The 19,808-nt window shown below is 36.0% G+C and overlaps 1 protein-coding gene across 4 annotated transcripts in view; it reads left to right on the forward strand.

The window, feature by feature from the left end:
- Positions 1–19,808, forward strand: part of LOC126844467 (transcription factor AP-2-epsilon) — a 125,499-nt gene that overhangs the window by 64,882 nt on the left and 40,809 nt on the right. For 2 of the 4 annotated variants that reach the window (XM_050582697.1, XM_050582707.1), the window contains one exon: positions 6,656–6,824. In XM_050582697.1, coding sequence (XP_050438654.1) covers positions 6,759–6,824 — 66 coding nt within the window. In that variant the 5' untranslated portion in view covers positions 6,656–6,758. Of the gene's footprint in view, positions 1–602; positions 988–6,655; positions 6,825–12,181; positions 12,559–19,808 lie in introns of those variants that run through there. The other 2 variants (XM_050582716.1, XM_050582688.1) reach the window with 2 other exon arrangements.

The raw sequence follows: 19,808 nt of genomic DNA on the forward strand, positions 1-19,808 counted from the left end.
TAATCATAGGTGCAACTAGGGGGTGCTAGGGGGACTTTATCACCCCCAAAAATTCATACCCCAATCCGTGATTTGTACTCATAACAATTTAATTATGTACATATACTCTGTAGAATTTTTTTATTTTAGAATATTTTTGTTTTCAGATATATATTTGTTTATATCTAACACGGTTGGAAGATCACAATTATGTTTAGTCGGGTATACAATATAATTTTAACCCCTCCTAAAAATATTATGTAGGTCTAGTTGCGCCTATGAGGATAATATGTAAAAAACAACCAAATCAGAGGAATAAGGTGTCCGAGACTCAAGACACCGTCTCTCTCTTCTAAGATACAGCTGACCTGTGTGAGTTGTGCATAATACGTGAAGTACATAATATTATAGATAAATAATATAGTAATAATATTGTCCTTAAACAGATATCAGAATATTATTATAAAATAGTATGTGTGTGTGGTTATAATACCGAACCGGTTTGGACCAATGAGGCGTGGGCGCTGCCGGTAACCAATGGCGGCAACGAGGCTCCGGCATAGGCCGGCGCGATGAGCCGCGGGCACCGGCAGCAGTGCCCGACCGTCAGTCGACCGCCTATGCCCGTCGCCGTACCATCCGTATGCCGTTAACCCCTGTGATCGCACACACACACACTGTATCGCTGAGGGCCACGTTCCGGGCAATACCCAATATAACAGCACCTAACAGCCGCCGGAAATCTTTTTGACAAAACGATTATTTCAAAAAAAATCATACTTAAACGGTTCGTCGTTTGTTTCTTATCCTCGGGTGTGCAGATTCGAAAATCGCAAAGTGCGCGCGCGTGCCAACCCGCCGCCGACGGAGACACATATGATCGTTACAATAATATTATAATATTATTACATTTATTATTTTGGCTAATTATTATTATTGAGAAGAAAAAAACGCCACCGATGCCGCACCAGCAACGGGCCAACGATAATAATTATCACAACTAAACGGGTAAAGTACCTACATAATACACTATAATTATTATCGTTTTGATTAGGTATACCTATGTTAGGTATGGTGTCTAGTCTCGATAATCAACGAATGACTACTAGAATACCATATTTAAGATACTGTACATCACAAATGGCCGGTTGCACCAACTGTACACTTAAATTTTAAGTAGAGCTTAACCTACAGTTTCAGAGTATTGTTGGTGCAAACGAGGTTCAGTGCGTGTATTTTTTTCCAAATAAAACTATTTAATGTTTACATATTTTACCTAATACTCTACAACGGTAACAAACGTGATACACCTTTAGGGGGAAGTATGCCAATGGTAATATCTATAACCGAGTGCTTCAATCAGGTTATGTGTTGATATAAAGTTTTTGCAAATAACTCAACAAATGTAATTAAAGTTACATCACTCGACAATGTTATTAAAAAAAACTCTGTATCGCCATCACTAAGTAATATGTTAAAACCAATTAAATAACAATGAGAAAAAACAGAAAAAAAATAGTATAATATACTTTATAAGTTATGATCTACACCGACTCATTAACCAACTTGAACCATTTTTTCAAATATATATTTTGTCAGTGAAAAGTATAACATCTTTTTAAGGTATTTATAACAAATTATTTATACATATTTCTACTTTTAGCCAAGATAACATTATTATATTTTACCTAATGTATTTAAAAAAAATGTGTATCTTAATTATTATTGCGGTTAAATTTTTATACAATTTACAACTAACTGTACTTTTTAAAACAATTTTATTAAAAATGTATAATGAAATTAATTAATCTAATATTCTTTTGCTAAACTGATGAAGTCAATAATTCTAACACATTCAGTTTAACAAATAGGTTGTAATACAGAAAATGTTTTCTTTTAAATTCAGCCATTATTTGAATATTTGTTGTTGTTTATCAACTTTAAATTTATTATGCAAATACAATATGAGTTACGCTGTCAATCATAAAATAAGCAATATCAGCCCATAATATACCTTAATACCTATGCCGATGAAAGCCTTAGCAGTTTGGTGGTGATTATCTATATTATCTGTGTGTAATAACTGCAATGAATAAAGTACAATATTTAAAGGTAGCTAATTTCGACCAATATAATATGACTGTCGTTAACGTTTTTAAACCTAAGTTAGCAACCGGTTAGGACTAGACTAACAATGCTACACCATTATATTTAGATGTTTCTCAATTTTAAATACAATAGCGTTGAAAACCCGGCTTGGCTAGTATAATATAACGTCAGTATAGGTACTCTTGAGGTATTTTCTAAACTCTTTAATAATTAGATTACCGACGAAGCAATCATTAACGGCTGTTCGCGTACTATATCAGCTATGTACACAACAATGGAATACCTTACATTTGTAAGTGGATATACCTATACACTTAAACGTCATGTACAATGTGTATACATTAGTTTTATTGGCCGTATACATTTTAATTTGCTTTTAAGAAAGTGCTGTTGTCGGGAAAAAGTGAAACTTATATTTTTGGTATTTCACTCGGTAAGTACCTATTTCGAATTTTTAAACTGCGAATGAGCGCCAGCCGAAATAGATTAGCGTTATCATTATCGTTGGCGAATTAACATCCCACTCTTGCCTTAGTATCAATTAGATAAGAACAAGACTGCAGGGTATCTATATCGGTATTAGTCTGTTCGATTTGGACGTTACAATATTACAATAATTTAACTGAGATGTCGTCGTCAGCTGTAACCGGTAATAATAATAATAATAAAAACAATAATAACTGAGAAGTGACCTACCTAATCATAATAACAAGAAGATTCGTTGAATTCGAGACACGACGCAATGATATATTGAAGATAGCCGGTGTATCGAAAGGGTAAGCATATTATATATACACACGGTCGACGGCTATATTACTGGTAATTACGGGTAATAAAAATACTTTTTTACAGTAGTACATATAATATGCTTAGTATAAAAATACATACACAGGACTAGAACAGAAGCCACGACAGACATACACACATGCAGTGATTATTTAATATAACGTTGCAGCAGCATGTCGCTGTCGTTCGGTTACACCTTGTGTATATATATATAGGTATAGGTAGGTATATCTGGCGCACTTAACCCGCTGTGTGAAGTCAAATTAACTTGGGAAAGAGGGCTTAAAAAGAGTAGTCAGACCTCTATAGGTAGCTGTATAAAGTCAATGGCGCATCGCGTGTCCCCTAAAAAAAACGACCGGGTTTTTTTTATCATTATTATATTATATCGTGGTGATCCGTTAATTCACATGGAACGTCTTATTGTCAATTACACATTATACTGAATTTGTTGCCGAGCCTTTTATTCGACTACGGCTCGTGAGAACCGCGTTGCTAGGTCAGGATGGAAATGGTTGGACGGCACAGGTGTAACAAATACCTGATCTTCGCCACAAGTTTAAATGACTTAAAATTTTCACATAGTTAGGGTCGGGTCTTGAAGGCCGAAACCTACAGGAAGAAGAAAAAGATAAAATATTACAAACTCAACTAACCTTGGACTGTCACAAAAACATGCAAAATACTATCCACCTTTTGAAGTAAAATATATTTAAAAAAAAGGTCGACTTTTGTATAGCCGTTAGGTTGATAGTTTTTTTTTCCACAAAGATTTCGAAATTACCTTTTTTTTGACACATATTTTGTTTTAGAATTAAAAAAAGATATTTTAAACAATACATAGCGAAACCGTTTCACGTTGTGATGTATCTAAATAGTAAATTTATCATAAATTACAAGGCAATTTTTCGATTAGGAGTAGGTACAAGCTGTTGTTAAATCGACATTCTATAACGTCGTTAATCGAGCGTTTAACGAATGTTTAAATGCGTTTTTCTATAATAATAATAATAATAGAAAAATACAGTATTTATATTGTTTACATGTCTGTGATACATCCCAACTGCAGTAGATAAAAATACACAGCTAAAACGTATAAGAAAACTCGGTGGAATGTATTTGCGGTCTAAGAATTGATTGACAATTTAATTCCATCTCTTGCATTTTGCTTGTACAAATAATATTACATTATCTATTCCATACACATAGTACAGACACCGTTATAAGATAAGACGTTTTTACTCAACCCGAGCCTCGTATTAGGTTATAATGTACAGAATAGGTAACATCATACAAAATATGGTGTGGACGACCAGACTGTTGTGATGATGTATATTATAGTTATACGGTCTACAATAGGTACAGCAAAAGAAGCTAATGATATGACACATCATAATGTATAAACACTTATATAGGTATAACTCAAGCTCGTGGTGTGTACACCGTCGTTATGAGGTATTTTATTATGTCCGATTAATTAATAATAATAATAATTACTATTATTATTATTATTATAGCAGTCCGACCGTAATGCGCGATACGGGATAAGTACCACTTTGTCGAGGGGATGAGGTAAAGGAAAGGAAAAAAAAATAGTGATCCTAGCAGTGCCTGATAATATTATATCTTGTGCAGCACATATACAGGTATTATATGTATGTATGTAGGTAGGTTAGGTTCACAACCATATTATTATTATTGTTATTGTTTATTATTATTATTATTACCATAACCGCGGTTTCGGACAAAACAATCATTAAAAAGTCATAAGCGCCCGGACAACTATATATGTACAGATATTATATGTAATATATAGTGCATATATATATATATATATATATATATATATGTGAATAGTAAATACACATATAGTTTATGTACAAAACTTTGCCTGTACCATTTGTCCACACTGTCTCCGGGAATGGACATGAGACTGAGAAAGAAAGGCCCTTTTTTTTTTACACAAAAGGAGGTGTTTTAATATAATATTGTACTTTATTAGACGACGTTTATCAAATGTATAATATAAGAGATCGAAGGATAGTATGCACGAGGGCGACATCTAGATCCTCCCAGACGGCGTCTTGCCAAAGTATTATACTAGTCTGTACTAAAGAAACGCCCGACCTGCAGGAGGCGTGACCGTCCGTCTAATGTGTACCTATACGGCTAGGGTGCTAATTATTATTGCCCACTCGAATATCGTTACACGGTAATCATCGTGCGTTGCTATTTCTTTGCGGGTCAGGTCAGTTTTTTATTGTTACACGATATACAATATATATTTATACCTATTAAGGCACGCCAATTTCAACGGAATTTCGCACCCCCACATAATAGCGCCATCTTGCGCACTAAATGTCTTAGAGGTACAATAATATTGTTAACGAGGAGTTTGGTCCCTTAATCTCGATGGGATACTTTATGCATCTTGTTGTTTAAACGGTGATTTAGGTATTGATAGATAGGTATCGACTTGTGCGGACATTACTTAAGAGACTCACACCGGAAAAAACTTGAGTAACGCAGAAACAATGTTCTCTCTATAGCGTATGGAGAGTTATTTTTGCGGTTAAAGGTTTATTTAATTGCTTGGTCGGCGGGGGTAGCTTATATTGTAAAATTAAGATTTAGCTAAATGTTGATTTTTATCATTTCGATAACTAACCGGCGCACTTGTCCATCGATCACTTTGATTCTATGTTTAATCAAATATCAAATACAAACACAATATTATTATGTAAAATTATATTCTCCCTGCGGCAAACCCGCTGGACAGAAGCTCTATACCGGCTCACCGCAACGTCTTATGATGTAGGTGTATTAATCGAAACGTCCTGATACAATATATATTGTAGAAAAAAATACAATCGGTTTTCTTTTATTAAAAGGGCGTACGTTGGCTGTGTACGATTTGTTTTTTACTCTAAATTTTGGGCGTGTGTTCGTATTACGTCTTGGAATGTGGACCTTAGTAAAAAAAAAAAAAAAAACTGGAATAAGAAAAAATAATAATAATATCTGATGCGCGTTATAAAATAATAATTATTATATAGACACTCGAGCCAACGCGGTTATTGGCTACCGGAGAGAAATTCCAGAATTATCCGGTCAATTATTATTGTGATAAATTCGGTTAAACTTGTTTCTTCTACACTCCGTTCTTAAGCGTGCTTGTGTATATTATGCTCAACACACATAAAGCTGTACGTAAGATATTATTTTATTATTATCTCTCTTGGGCTTAACCGAGCTCGTGTACGCGTAATTCGGTACCCGACCACACGTATATAGGTACTACCGAGAGAGTTAATTAGAAAATAAAAACCATAAAAAAATGAATTAAATAACCGAAAAAGTAGCGCGTGTCCCGCCCCTCGGGCCAAAGCGCGCTCCCCTCGAGGAGAATTGTTTTTCCTTGTATATATTAATCGAACAGGACTAACCGTTTTTTTTGATTTTAAGCGGCCGACGTTTTAATAATAATAAGACAACGTTCTCTATACATATTATGGTCATATCATTTCGAGTATTAATTCCGGCCACCGACTATAATATTTCACTATAAAAACTCTTTTTTTTTATAATACAAGTACAAGCAACGTACGGTGTACGTCTCGAGATACACAAGAACTACTGGATAGACCCCGGAGAGGCTTTGCAGACATTTGTTGGAGCTAAAACCGTCCTGAATTGTGAATTTCTGCTTTGACAATGATCCATACTTAATTGACTTCATACACAGACTCATGTTAATTATTTCTGTATATTTGTCTTACAGGCAAGCTGTGACCGGTAAAGTGACCGTTCTCAAGACGATATTACCACCCCAAGGAGCTCACCCCCCGACGACAGGCTGCAGCGACGACCGCAAAATAATTGACATGACTTTCAGGTGCGTGCCGGCATTCCAGCCGCTGTCGTCCGGCACAGACTGCGCAGCACCGTGGGTGAGTACACCGCCTAAGAGTGATATTAAATTACACTAAGTACAACACTATTAAAAGCAATCTGAAGCGCTAATTTTTCCCATTAAAAAAACTAATCCGAAAAACGTTTCCAAACCGATATTGTGTGCCATTCGCCAGTCGGTCGCCGCAGCATCACCACCCTATGATTATATCGGCCAATATTTTTTTATTATTACCTATACCCACTGCATTTTTGTTGGGTACCTATATTTTTTGCACGCTGCTTACACAGTATACTTAACTCGAGTTTGAGTGCGATGTGTCTTAGTCATACTTACCCGTCTACTACCAGCTACATATATATATATGTTGTATTTACAGCGGCGGTCTTGTGGTTGTAACCTGCAATTATAACTCGGTACATAAGACGGTCAACATAATGCCTTGCACGCAGACCGGAGAAAATAAAACTAAAAGTAAAACTGTTTTACAGTATGACGACTTAGGGTTATACCCCAGTTTTATATAATATAATATGTGTTGCCGAAATATTATAAAGACCTGAAAATTCGAGGAAAGTTTCTAAATAGCAACGCCATTATTGATCAATTGATAAACCCCTTAAATTAATTTTGAAATTTTGTAATTTCAAACCACTTAACGCCCTGCCAATTGCACACACGGAATGATTTGATTTTTGATACCGACATTAATTACTTATAACCAATTATTGGTAAATTAAATTTATTGTGTGATACTTTTTTCTTATTTTTTAAGTGAAAACACAAACCAATGTAATATTATAAATTATATAGTATACAGTTGGTGTATAATACATATAATATAAAAGACATTCGAGTTGCCAGTATATAGTATTAGCTATGTGCTTTGGTAGAGACAGCAGCTGCAGTATTCCCTTCTAAGTCAAATGGACCATATATAAGAATTAGTGCTGCCATCAAGCGGTCAATAGTGTTAGTAAACACTTATTTCAACGTTCCGTTCTAGATGGCGCTTTATGTCCAAATATAAACAGTCGATTTCAAAAACCTACTCTATAAAATATTATGTATATAAGTATACATACTTACTCGATTTTTTTTTACAATATAAATACCCACCGATTTTTTTTTTTAAATTTATAAAAGTTTCAAATTTTACTGAGCGCCTTGGGACAAGCCTGGATTTGAAAAAAATACTCTGTCTTTGAAACTGATATTCAATAATAATTGTTTCTTGTAGTTAAAACATAAAAATATAACACTCTGTCTTGGTAAATTTTTATTTTTTATTTGTTTTAGCAGTGGAAATATGAAAACAATTCACGATTTAGTGACTTACTTTGTAACGAGAGGATGCTTTTTTAAAACTAAAAATTTAAAAACAAATACGAACTGTTCTCGTCTCATTTTTTATCTACAATCAAAACATTTGCTTTTAGCGTCCAATTCAATAAAAAACATATTTTATCAACTTTGAAAATATGTTATCTTTATGTTCCACTCAATTTCAAAATATTGTGGCGACATTAAAGTTTGGTGGACATTTTTCAAAAAATTAGAGGTCTCATTTAAGGCCAAAAACAAACTAAAACCCATGGCTTTTTAATTCATTAAATTTTATTAGTTTTTTTGTACATGACTGTTTATGAAATTAGTAATACCAGTTTTGTCGTAGATTTGTCTTTGTTTGAGAGACAATTAACTTTGACAATTTTAAAAAGTTTGAATTCTCTATCAATCCATTTTATGTGTTAACAACGATTACAAAGTAACCATTGTTATCAACTATTGTAATTGATTGTAAACCGCTTAATATATTATTTATTTTTTACTTCTAGATCTTAAAAATTTGATCGTTTGATTAACCAATATAATTGTGAATACAAAAAAAAACTTTTGGTGGTGTATTTGTATAATAAATTACAATTATAATTATACACACAATATTATGCTTTATCGATATTCCAAAATTATGCGTGGGCACCCTTAGATTTAATTAATACCGTCGGATCATATCATTCGAATTGCTTATGCACATTAAATCATGAAAGATTTCTTTTGAGTATAAGCAGTTAAATAATAATTTACTACTACTTCCATTTAAACAGACACCGCCCGACGTAGGTTGAGTTTGGTTTGGAGAAACATAATATTGTCAATAGAACAACTTATAATTAAAATGCGCCAAGTAATAATTTTCTTTTTCCCAAATAAACCCACGTGAAATAAAAATATGGATAGCGTGTAACAGAAATAATAATACCGTTTGTCTACTTATTAGAAAATACCTCTAGTAAGTATAATATCTAATCTACTTAATTATACTGAACTTCATTCGTTTTAGGACGATCAGTGGTCTAAAAATATATATTTAAAACTTTATTTTTTCAAGTTACAAATATATTATTTATAATAATAATTTTTAATATATCATTTTAAACTATGAAGGCTATTTCCTTAAGAATATGTTAACTTTATTAGGAATGTTTCTCAAGTTGTATAATGTGTAGAAAATTCGGTGTGATTATTTTTTTATTGCTATAAAAAATATTTGTCAAAGTAATTTTTTATTTTATTCAATTATTGATTTAAAAAACTACAAAGTTAACATTGAATCTTAATTACCATTAGCGGAGATCAGGGGGGGCATGGGCTTCTAAAAACCTTAAGAAAACTATAAAACTTAAAATTAGCGCCACATTTAATAATATTTCAACAAATCTCTTACCAAAAATATAAATGTAGGTATTTTGAAAAGCATTAATTGCAAGTTCTTAGTATCCAAAGTCCCCTCCCCTGATCTCCATCAATGGTAGTAACTTTATAAATATCCATAAGTATCCAGAAACTCGTTCTAGATTGCCATCATACTAGCTCTAATCCTATTTGTTTTTATACTACTCAAAGCTTATGCCCGTCAGAACCTATAGTTGTTCTTCTAATAAGTACCTACCCTGTTGATATGTGGTGTAATATTATACCGACAGCGTTGTGTGTATGTGCTCTTCTGATAGGTTTTCTGAATTTCTGGATCATAAATCTTTTTGCTTCCATTGGGTCGGCGTTTGTTGCTGCAACGAGTTAATCAACAATAATCCTGCCGGACGGAACAATGTGGGTACGCCCTTTAGGACTTAGGAGTGCATGAATTATGATCACTGACATCTATCTTGTGCAATCTCTGCAATAGTGGTAGTATATAGTGAATAATAATAATAATAATAACCACAACACGATCATATTATAATAAATGGGGGCAAAAATTATATGCTTGTGTTTCTTCTCGGGTAACGTTTCTATTAAATAAGTACCTCCCAAACGTATGTGGACTTTGTTTTTGTTGAACATCATCATTTGGTGTGTGAACCGATAGAAGCCTTTAGATTTCTTTAAAAATAGTAACAAATTTAATGTTGTACTTAGAAAATAGGTTCACCCGAACGGTATCAATAAATAATAGACAATAATGTAGGTATTAAATTGTCAAGGGTGGCTTGGCGAGAGAAGATAGGATACAAGAAACGAATATAGAAGAAGTATTATAAGGCGTTTGCGTGATATACTATATAAATGCGGTATAATTGAAATTATCTAAATAATCTTAACAATTTAAAACATGCACAGGGTAGCACATTAGTGTGTCAATACTTGAATGTTTAAGTGGAAATATCGGTCACATCAAACGGAATGCGGTTGTATAATATTATTAGCCTCGCGAGAGGATGAACCAAGATGGGTTGTTACATAAATATAATTCGACCAATTTGTATTCCATCCGTAGGACTGGTGACTATTATTATTTTTTTGTTTCGCCTTATTCTGGTCTGACAAGACTCTTTCAAGGATTGTCCTTTCTTTTTTCTTTTTTTTTTTATTGTTTTGACTTGTTTACACAAGCCCAACGTGTATGTAAGTGGCTAGTACAAGTGAAATAATATAAAAAGAAAAAAAATCATTACCTCGAAGGTAGGTTCGGGACTTGCGCTAACGCTTGTAATGGGTATTTTTAATTTGCGTTTACCATCATTAGAGTAGTGCCAACTGCCATTAACTTAGTATTAGCGCGTTTGACATAGATTTTTTCAACAAATATTTTTAATCGTTCGAACGTGCGCCAAGTATTAATCGGCGGCTCGTTTTATAAGCACACACATATGAAAAACTTTAGTAGATGCTATCAAATGCGGATATATTATATACGTATAATATTGAGAAGACGTTTGCAAAATGCTTGATTGACACGCCAAATCCGCTTTCTCCGGTCCGTCTTGCATATGCTAGTACGACAAATTATTATCGTCGACTTTATATTATATGCAATCTCTGTGAAAATACACACAATGGGAGTGTCCACGACAAGAGCCGCACATATTGTTGCCGGAGAGTATACTTTCGCCTGTTTAGCATGTAAGGACTGATAGGGATGAGAAAGAAGAACGTTGACTGTGTTCGATCAATCGTGTGCACGGTGCAGGTACACTCTAGATTATATCTCATATGGGAATTGTTGTGCAAAAAATCCAAAATAAGTCAAGTTCGACGCCGGTCGTTTACCGCAACAAATCAAACGGGATATGAGCTGGGCCAATGGAATATTATTACAATGTACACCGTGCATAGATAGTGTTAAAAATAGGGTTAGGTTTTCAATTAGCAGCTTTGTCTGGTCGGCGCGTTCGGATGAATACACTCAATCAGAATCCGCCAATTTTGTGTTCAGCTATAATACCTATAATATTGAATAGCGTATGCGTGTTGTATGTATTTGATCCGCGATGGCGGCCGCAAACGTCAAGGACTTTGATCGATCGACAGTTCTGAGATACAGAAAAAAAAGCGATCCACGACTTGTAGGATTGGTGGTGGCCTAGTTGGCGGCGGCGGCGGGATTTCGCGCGCCCACTCGGGAGAGTGTCTTAAGGTCATCGGCCAATTTTGACGACCACTGAAGTAAACAGGTGAGCCGCCGAGCTCCCATCTCTGTGTGGTTCCGGCGCCCGGGGTGGAGGAAGAGAATGTGAGCGGCGCGTGCGCGCAAACCTCTCCGGATCGCCTACGACGACTGTATGTACACACATAAGACGGTCTAAAAAAACCAGTCGGATGCTGCCTGACCCGGACCCGCGTAGATCGACCACACTCGAGACTATCGATACGATTTCCGGACGGTCCAGCTATAGGATGCCGGGTACCGCGAAGGACCACTATCGATGGCGATAGCGTCGGAACCACTATCGATAGGGCGAGCATAAACACTGACAACACTGATAGGACGAGACGGGTAAAACCGCTTCAGGGCCAAACCGCCGCGCGCACATAGCTCCGAGCCTTCCGCCGGTGGTGACCACTATAGTTTTTTTACCATTCCCGTTATCGGTGTTGAGTTTTTTTTTTTTTTTTACTTCTTATTTCCCTGCTTATCATCGTCGTCTCCACCCTGCGGTCATCATCAGCTGCTGCTGCTGCTGTGCGCTATCCCATACCGGTCGCGATATGCCGTCGCTGTCATGAACATCAAAGACATACTTGTGATGGACGACGAGGGCCGCGACGACCCCGAAGACGTTATCATCAACAACAACAACAACGTTAACGCGGTCAAGCGAGAGAGGCTACAAGAACAAATCGACGACGACGACGAAGACGACGACGACTACTTGGAAGAACTCCGGCACGGCGGCGACGGCAGCCGGCATCCCGAAGACGACCTGGACCGGGATCACGGCGCCGGGGAAGACCTAAGACTTCCGTCCGGGGGAGACGACGACGAGGTATGTACAGCAGTAGCGTCCACAGGGAAGACCGGGGGGTGGCTATGGGTCGGTCCAAGAAAGTAAAAATGCATATAGCTGTTACTTTAACTAACCATAATTTTAGTTGGCCCAACTATGTATTCGTTTCTGTGTTTTGTGCAAGTAAATAAATCCGTCCAAATCCGTTTCAATAACAAATTCACCCGCCGGCCTTTTTTGACGGCAAGTATCAATTGATTAGAATATAAAAAAGTAAAAATGTGTACAGGTGGTTTACAGGTACTGATGTCACCATAAACGTTAGACATGATAAATCAGTGCACCCGGTTTACTTGTTAAATCTTTTTGCGCGGGCAAAAGAGTCTGTTAGTGTGGTTTTTTTTCTTTATTGTTACTATGATGGTAACTGTTGGTATATATTTTTTTTTTTTTTTTATAACTTGTGACGAGGTGCAACTTTGGTCGTGCGTTGGACTTAATTCGGCATTATATTTTTCAAACTATTCGGCTAGGAGGTGTTCGTATGGCGACGGACCAGTTGTAATTAAACGAAACCGCGCATTCCGCCATACGATTATTGAGAGAACCTTACTGGTGAAAGGTCCTCCGAGGAACGTGTAGGTACTCTCGTGTGCGGTTAACGCTTGTGTGTGTGTATGTATATGTTAGCTGGGCCACCGGAGAATCACATAAATTACACTTATAGCGTTAGGTTTTGGTATGCATATATATATCTAGTAATATTATTGCCATTTCAGCCGAGCTAAGAAAACTAGGTATATTTTGTAGATTAATTCAGCGACTGTGACGTCCGACCGCGAGGGAAACGTTTTTATATACTATATACTCTATTATAAGTACAAACCGTAGTATAGGTAATAGGACTACCACTGTGGCGGTACATACATATACTTAATATATCATTATATGCCGCGGTGTGTATTATGCAAAATCACAGTGACTAGGCGGAGACTTTAACGGCCGCGTCACCGGTAATCGCATATATTGTATATGTATATATAAATGTGCGAGCCATCCCATTTTTGGTGTATGATTATTAACTGTGTACATACATATGTGTATGATTATTAACGACCGTCTTGAGATCTCTGTGCGTTTTTCTTCGGTCGTTGCGCAATGTAAACGTCGGATTTATTATATCCCATCCATCCTGTATTATATATTAGTCTTTGGCCGACGCTTTTCCCCCCAAAAAAATAAGAAAATAATCGTTTTCAACACCGCCGAGCTTAATGGTAATAATATTTTATTTGGCAGACCGTTTAGTAATTATTTTGGTTTTGCGTGGTATCGACTAAACGTCCAAAAAAAAAATTCTTTCAAACATAGCTGGGTCAAAGTTCACAGACGTTCCGTTATTTTTCAATTATAATATCCACACGTGTTCGGGCGCGCATCACCGCGTGTGTGTGTATGATGTGCTTGTGTGTACAAAAATAATGTTATACGATGACTAACAGCCAAAATACATATATTACCTACAAATAGGTAAAAATAATATTATACCTAATATATGCGCGTATACTATAGAGACGATGGTACCGCGTTTTGCTTACAAGAGACTCTTAACGCTATGCGATAACAGTTTCTCATATTTTGTAAATTGCCATGATGATAGTATTTATTTGAAATATTATTATTAATTATTATCATGTCCGTTTAGGAGAGAAAAGGATACTTTGTGTGTGTGTGTTTTTTTTTAATTGACAATTTACCATACGTTTATATTATATACCTACCGCCGCCAATTATGATTATTATTATTATTGTATCATATTTTTTAATATAATAATAATAATATTATATAGAAAGTCTTGTCTCGTTAGTCGGCGGCGGCGGTTGGCGCGCAAAATATATATATATATACCACCTGACAACGTCGATTTTCTTGCCGCCGCCTCAACCTCTCAGCAGTTTCCGATCATTAAATCGACTTGCGTGTGTGACGGGGAAAGTTTCTGTTTTAAAATTCAGCGCCATTTATCAATATATATATATATATACATATAAGACGGTCTTATAAGACATAGGCAGCCCGTCGAGTATCAATGACCGTTCGGCGGCGGTAACGGCAACGGCAACGCGGACTGTCAAGGTCTAATATATAGCCAGCTCGTGCATGTGTATTTGTGTCTATGGTCTATCCAAGTGTGTATATATTATGCACACGAGTCCCACGCCGCCAAACCCCCAAGTAACAAGTCTATTTTCCGGCAACCGTCGCTAAAACGGTGACGACCCAAGAACAATGATAAGAGCATATTCGGGAGAACATAATATACAATCAAATGTGGTTTGGATCCATTTGGTAAAAATGTCCACTGGCCAGCCTTTGGCCCGGACAATAGCGACGTGCAATAGTCACGCAAGCAACACACTCAAAGGTCATTTTATCGACTGTCGGTTAGTAGTATAAGTTAACTGCCGTAGTATACCTATTAATGGTCGGTTAAAGACTTATAAACTGAATGGTATTTCATTTTTACTGTGAGATACCTACTAGTATTTTTTAAATTGATAAAATACAGTATTACTATTAATATTAATTTACTTTAATTTAAATATTTAACACACTTTAAACTTTTTATCGAATTATAGTGACGAGGTCTGCTATTTATGATTGTATATAACAAAAAAATTGAATTAACAGTTTCACATTTAACTCAAAACGTATAACAGCTATAATATAATACTACAATAAAGTTACTGACAATATTTAAACAAAATTCGAAGACGTTATTTTTTGTCAACAAGAATTGACAACCTAAATATTATACATAATACATGGGGTGACCAAGATTTTTTCTCTAGAATCCGTCTGAGTGAAAACACAGTAACAACTGTTCCTCAAAGGTAAAAAAATAACAACTAAACATAGTACATAACGGTAGTAATTACTTATTCATAAAAAATTAATGTTTAAATAGGGTCATCTACCTACAATGAAGGAATTATCAAACTTGCACTAATGGATACAACTTTTTAAGCTGTATAAATTCATTTGTTTAATTAAAATCAAAAAATAATGACGTATTAAAATGATGGACGATAACAGCTGATACGATTTACCAACATTTTTATATTAACGCCGTTACTTACGTTAATTTGTTGGAAATAATTAATCATTCGTTTGTAAGATCTACTTTACTTAAACTCTAATTGAATTTCACTGATAAATATCTATGTTTATTTTCAAATCTTGCCTATTTTATTAGTTTAACGACAAACAAAACCGACGATTGATAAAATAGGGCCCTAAGCAAAACTCGGCCGCCGATTTATTGTCAATAATTTGTCACTGCGGTCTGGAGTTTTTTATTTTTATAGTCTATTAGAGTATTATTAATCACTCGATCGTGCGTGTGTGTGTGTGTATGTTAAATAGGTAGACACGTTGAACGGTTCTAAACGCGGTCCGTTTATAGTCGTTTAAAAACGAATAAAAAAATCACTGTGAATCTCCATACCTAAGGTCGTTTATGCAAAACCCGTTAGGGACGGCCAACGGGTACAAACAGTCCGTCACGCTTAATGATTTACTCAACAACACCGTGTACACCGTATTATAATATATACCTTCCATATTCCATATTATTATTATTAAGTATAAAAGCCAGTACAGTGGGGACGGGCGGGTCTACATTGATTATTATAACCGAAAGTGATAAAATCGCTTTTAAACAAACGCTTCTATGCGAATCTGTGAATATTAAAACCAAGCACAAGCCCGGTAATAAAGTATTGCACTTAAGTGAGTAATAGTAGTAAGTAGTAGTAAGTAAGCAAGGGAGGTTTGGTGTTCACAGATAAAAATACAAACATCGATGAAAAACGTTGTAGTTAATGTCAATTGTTATGCGCTAAAAAATTAATTTTTTTAACATTAGGGTGGATACAGTTATGGTTGCAGGTTTGTCTTTAAAAATCGATTACATGTTTGACTACAGTTTTTTTAGAAAATTGTATATGTTCTAGTTGCATTCTAGATATACCTAAATGAATTTCCAGACCTAAATCCCTAAAACTTTGCTTGAATAAGACAAATAATGAAAAAAATGTCTTTCTCTTTTAGGGTTTATTATACTTTTTTTTTTGTTTGTCAATGTTTATCGGTAGTACTGTGTTTAAAGAAGGTTCCTCTCGAATTTGGAAGTAATTAGACTATTTAAAAAAAATGTATAGATCCATTGTAATTTTAAGTTTAAAAATATTAACATTTTCAAATTAAGGTCCGAATAAAGCATCTTTTAGGTGCTGTTTCCGATCCTTAGAGTTGCTACAGAAATAGATTTAGCGATATAAAGTCTAGAAAATAAAAACACATCATTATGTCAGTACAATACCTTGTAAGTTGCGCGTCGAAGCTAATACACAGTCAATTATTATTTTTATTATTGTTGTGCGGACCCAAGACCTTCTTGACCCTTTTAACGTGACGAGGAGACCCTGTCGGATGACCTTTGACCCGTGCAACCGTAGTCTTTGACCGTATATCCACCACTCGTCCATGTTATTAAAAAGAAGTGCCTATTCGAACTGTGGCGTTTTATATTTTCGGTTTCACAAAACGCGCGCACGTTCCATTAGCAGCTAGTTTCGGCCTATTAAATTGTATAATTATATATATATAGGTAGTCGTGTTAAACGCACGTTTTGGTACCTCCCCCCCCTGAAAATATTCTAGCACTGTCCATGTTTGACACTCTAGTGCAAATTAGACAAAAATCTCTACAATTATAATAATCGTTGGACTTTTTTAGGACCAGCTGCGGAAACCTTAACCCTCGACTCGGCTGTGTATCTATAAATATGAACAAAATTGAAGTAACTAGTAAATTTAAGTATTTGGAGATATCATTATGCAGTTTTTGTTAACAGTTTACAGATTTTCAGGCTATCATAGCATTTTTTAATTTTTTTTTAGACTGATTTTCTACACATTTCATTTACAGATAATTAAAAGGGAAATTTTCCTTTTTGCCAAGTTATATTTAAAATTAATTAAAGTTTCAGCGGTACTCGAGTCGAGTCAATTATTATTCTAAGTACGCACAATCACTTTGCCCATTTGCAGAGACCGTCTTGTCGGTCTGATCGATTTATGTTTCCGGAAATCCGGAGGCGTCCTTATGTCCTTATGACGTATCAGCGTGTGTGTCTGGGTAACCTATTCGGAGAATTTAAGCGGTTTTTTTTTCCTTATTATTTTGCCGTTTGGAATCTAGTGCAGTTTCCCCTCATTCCCCAGGCTTCCCCATGCTGCCTTGCTTCGATTTCGGCTCTCTTTGCGGTAAAAACCGGGTTAAGTCGCCAACCAAACGATTGGTTTGATTTTTTTTTTTTTGTTTCTTCTTCTAATATCAAAAACCCGTCTGGTGCTGGACCATGATGATTGAATCCGTCAAAAGCACCATCGTGGGGAATCTGAAGAATGCAAAACCTCTACTATACTCCTTGTATATAATAATATTATTATATATAGGTCTATATATATATACCCGGTTTAACCACGGTTTGCGTTTCAGCGTTGCGTGTAATGTCTTCGGGTCGTCTTACGGTCAAGACGTCGGCCGTGCGCTTTATTATCATTATTGTATATAGATAATAACGTGCACGTGTTATGTGTGTATTCAAACGTCTCGAGCTGAATCGTTAAGCGACCGTGTTATGAAATCTGTCCAAGCAGTTACATGCAGTTTGTGAAAATCCGCAGCAACAGCGTTGTGTGCCAAGTGTGCAGTCGAGATGCGCCTAATTCACAAGACGGTGTTTCCTGTTGCACACGGTGACCGACATTAAACATTTGGGGATGTAGAAGGTGTTAAGATATGTCGAGACATGTGTTTTGGGTTTGTTTTAGGTTTGTTTCGGCAAAAATGTGTCCAACGAAAACCCCAAGCGAGTGTCCGGTCAATAGCACTGACAGACTAAGGAATTATTTTGAATCGAGTTTTTTTTTTGTGCGCTAAGACGGCATTATTTTTGATTTTCCACCGACGGCGGCATCCTTTCTGCCACATCCCGTTGTCGGTATACCATTAGACCGGGGCAAGGAACAGGGGGGGGGGGTTCGGTTTGGTCGAAAACGTTTTACAATCTTTTAATGTATACACCTTACTCGCTTGCCGAATGTGCCGATTCACGTGACAACAGCGTAGTATACTCTCTTACACTGACAACCCCTTGGTCGGTTTCGGTTGTCCAAGTATACCAGAACACCAGTGTGTGATGGGGTTTGGATGATACCCCATTGATTTGATTTTTAACGGATGAGGTGCGGGTGGCCGGGTCTGTACTTGGTGGAAGACCATACTGTATAATTGTATGATTGTATGTATTCCCCCAGATGTCGGTGGACGTGTTATTGCAAAGGAGATAATTATTCTCTTACTGTTTTGCCTCATCCAGTAATCCTATGGTGTGTATACATACGGCGGGTTTTGGCCGTTTATACCAAAGTCATTAACGCGCTCTGGGGAACCTATACAAGCGCCGCCTCGTCAACGAACTGGTCATGAGGAAATTGAATGCATCTTCTTCTTGTCACGGTTGGTGCGACATGCAAATATACAAACACATAAATTTGGGTAATGGTTTAATTTTTTTGGCTTGTACATTATTTCCGGTACACGATTTGCCCGCGTTCCACTAAGAAATACACACACGTTCTCTTATCCGAGAACACCTTCTTGTTGGCGATTGGAAATCGATTCCGCGTTGTTGTTCAGATCTAGATTTAGCTCGATCCAGTTAATCGGTCCGTCGCACATAATATATACATATATTAACGAGCCCCGTTGATCCTCTCAGACACATTATCCCGGCGGACCTTAATAATAATAATAATAAATATCTACACCTTATGTATATTGGTGGTGGTGTACGTCGTCGTTAGGTATAGATTATAATATACATTTTAAGTTATTCAAATTCATTAGACGGACGACCGGTTTAGCAGCAGCGGCGGCGGCCACGGCTACACACACATAGACAGGCGTGTGTGTGTGGACCAGATAATATTAGATATTATTTTCGCTTAAACGTTTATAATGTTTTTTTTTTTTTTTTTTTAATTTAGTTCACATTTCAATACTGTCGGACTCGATACACTTTTTTATTTTCGACCATTTCTGATTTCTCTCAAAAAAAAAAAAAAAAGCTACTACCGTCGTCGTCGTCGACAGTGAGTGTAGTTTACTTTTTTTTCTCTCTCTTCTTGTGCCGCCGCTGAAATCCTGACTCCGGTG

Source organism: Adelges cooleyi, unplaced genomic scaffold (genome assembly GCF_023614345.1).
Source record: "Adelges cooleyi isolate 19-005CV unplaced genomic scaffold, UGA_ACOO_1.1 ACOO_flye_CR_arks_rails_tigmint_CR_PRNA_108, whole genome shotgun sequence".
Classification (NCBI taxonomy): Eukaryota; Metazoa; Arthropoda; class Insecta; order Hemiptera; family Adelgidae; genus Adelges; species Adelges cooleyi.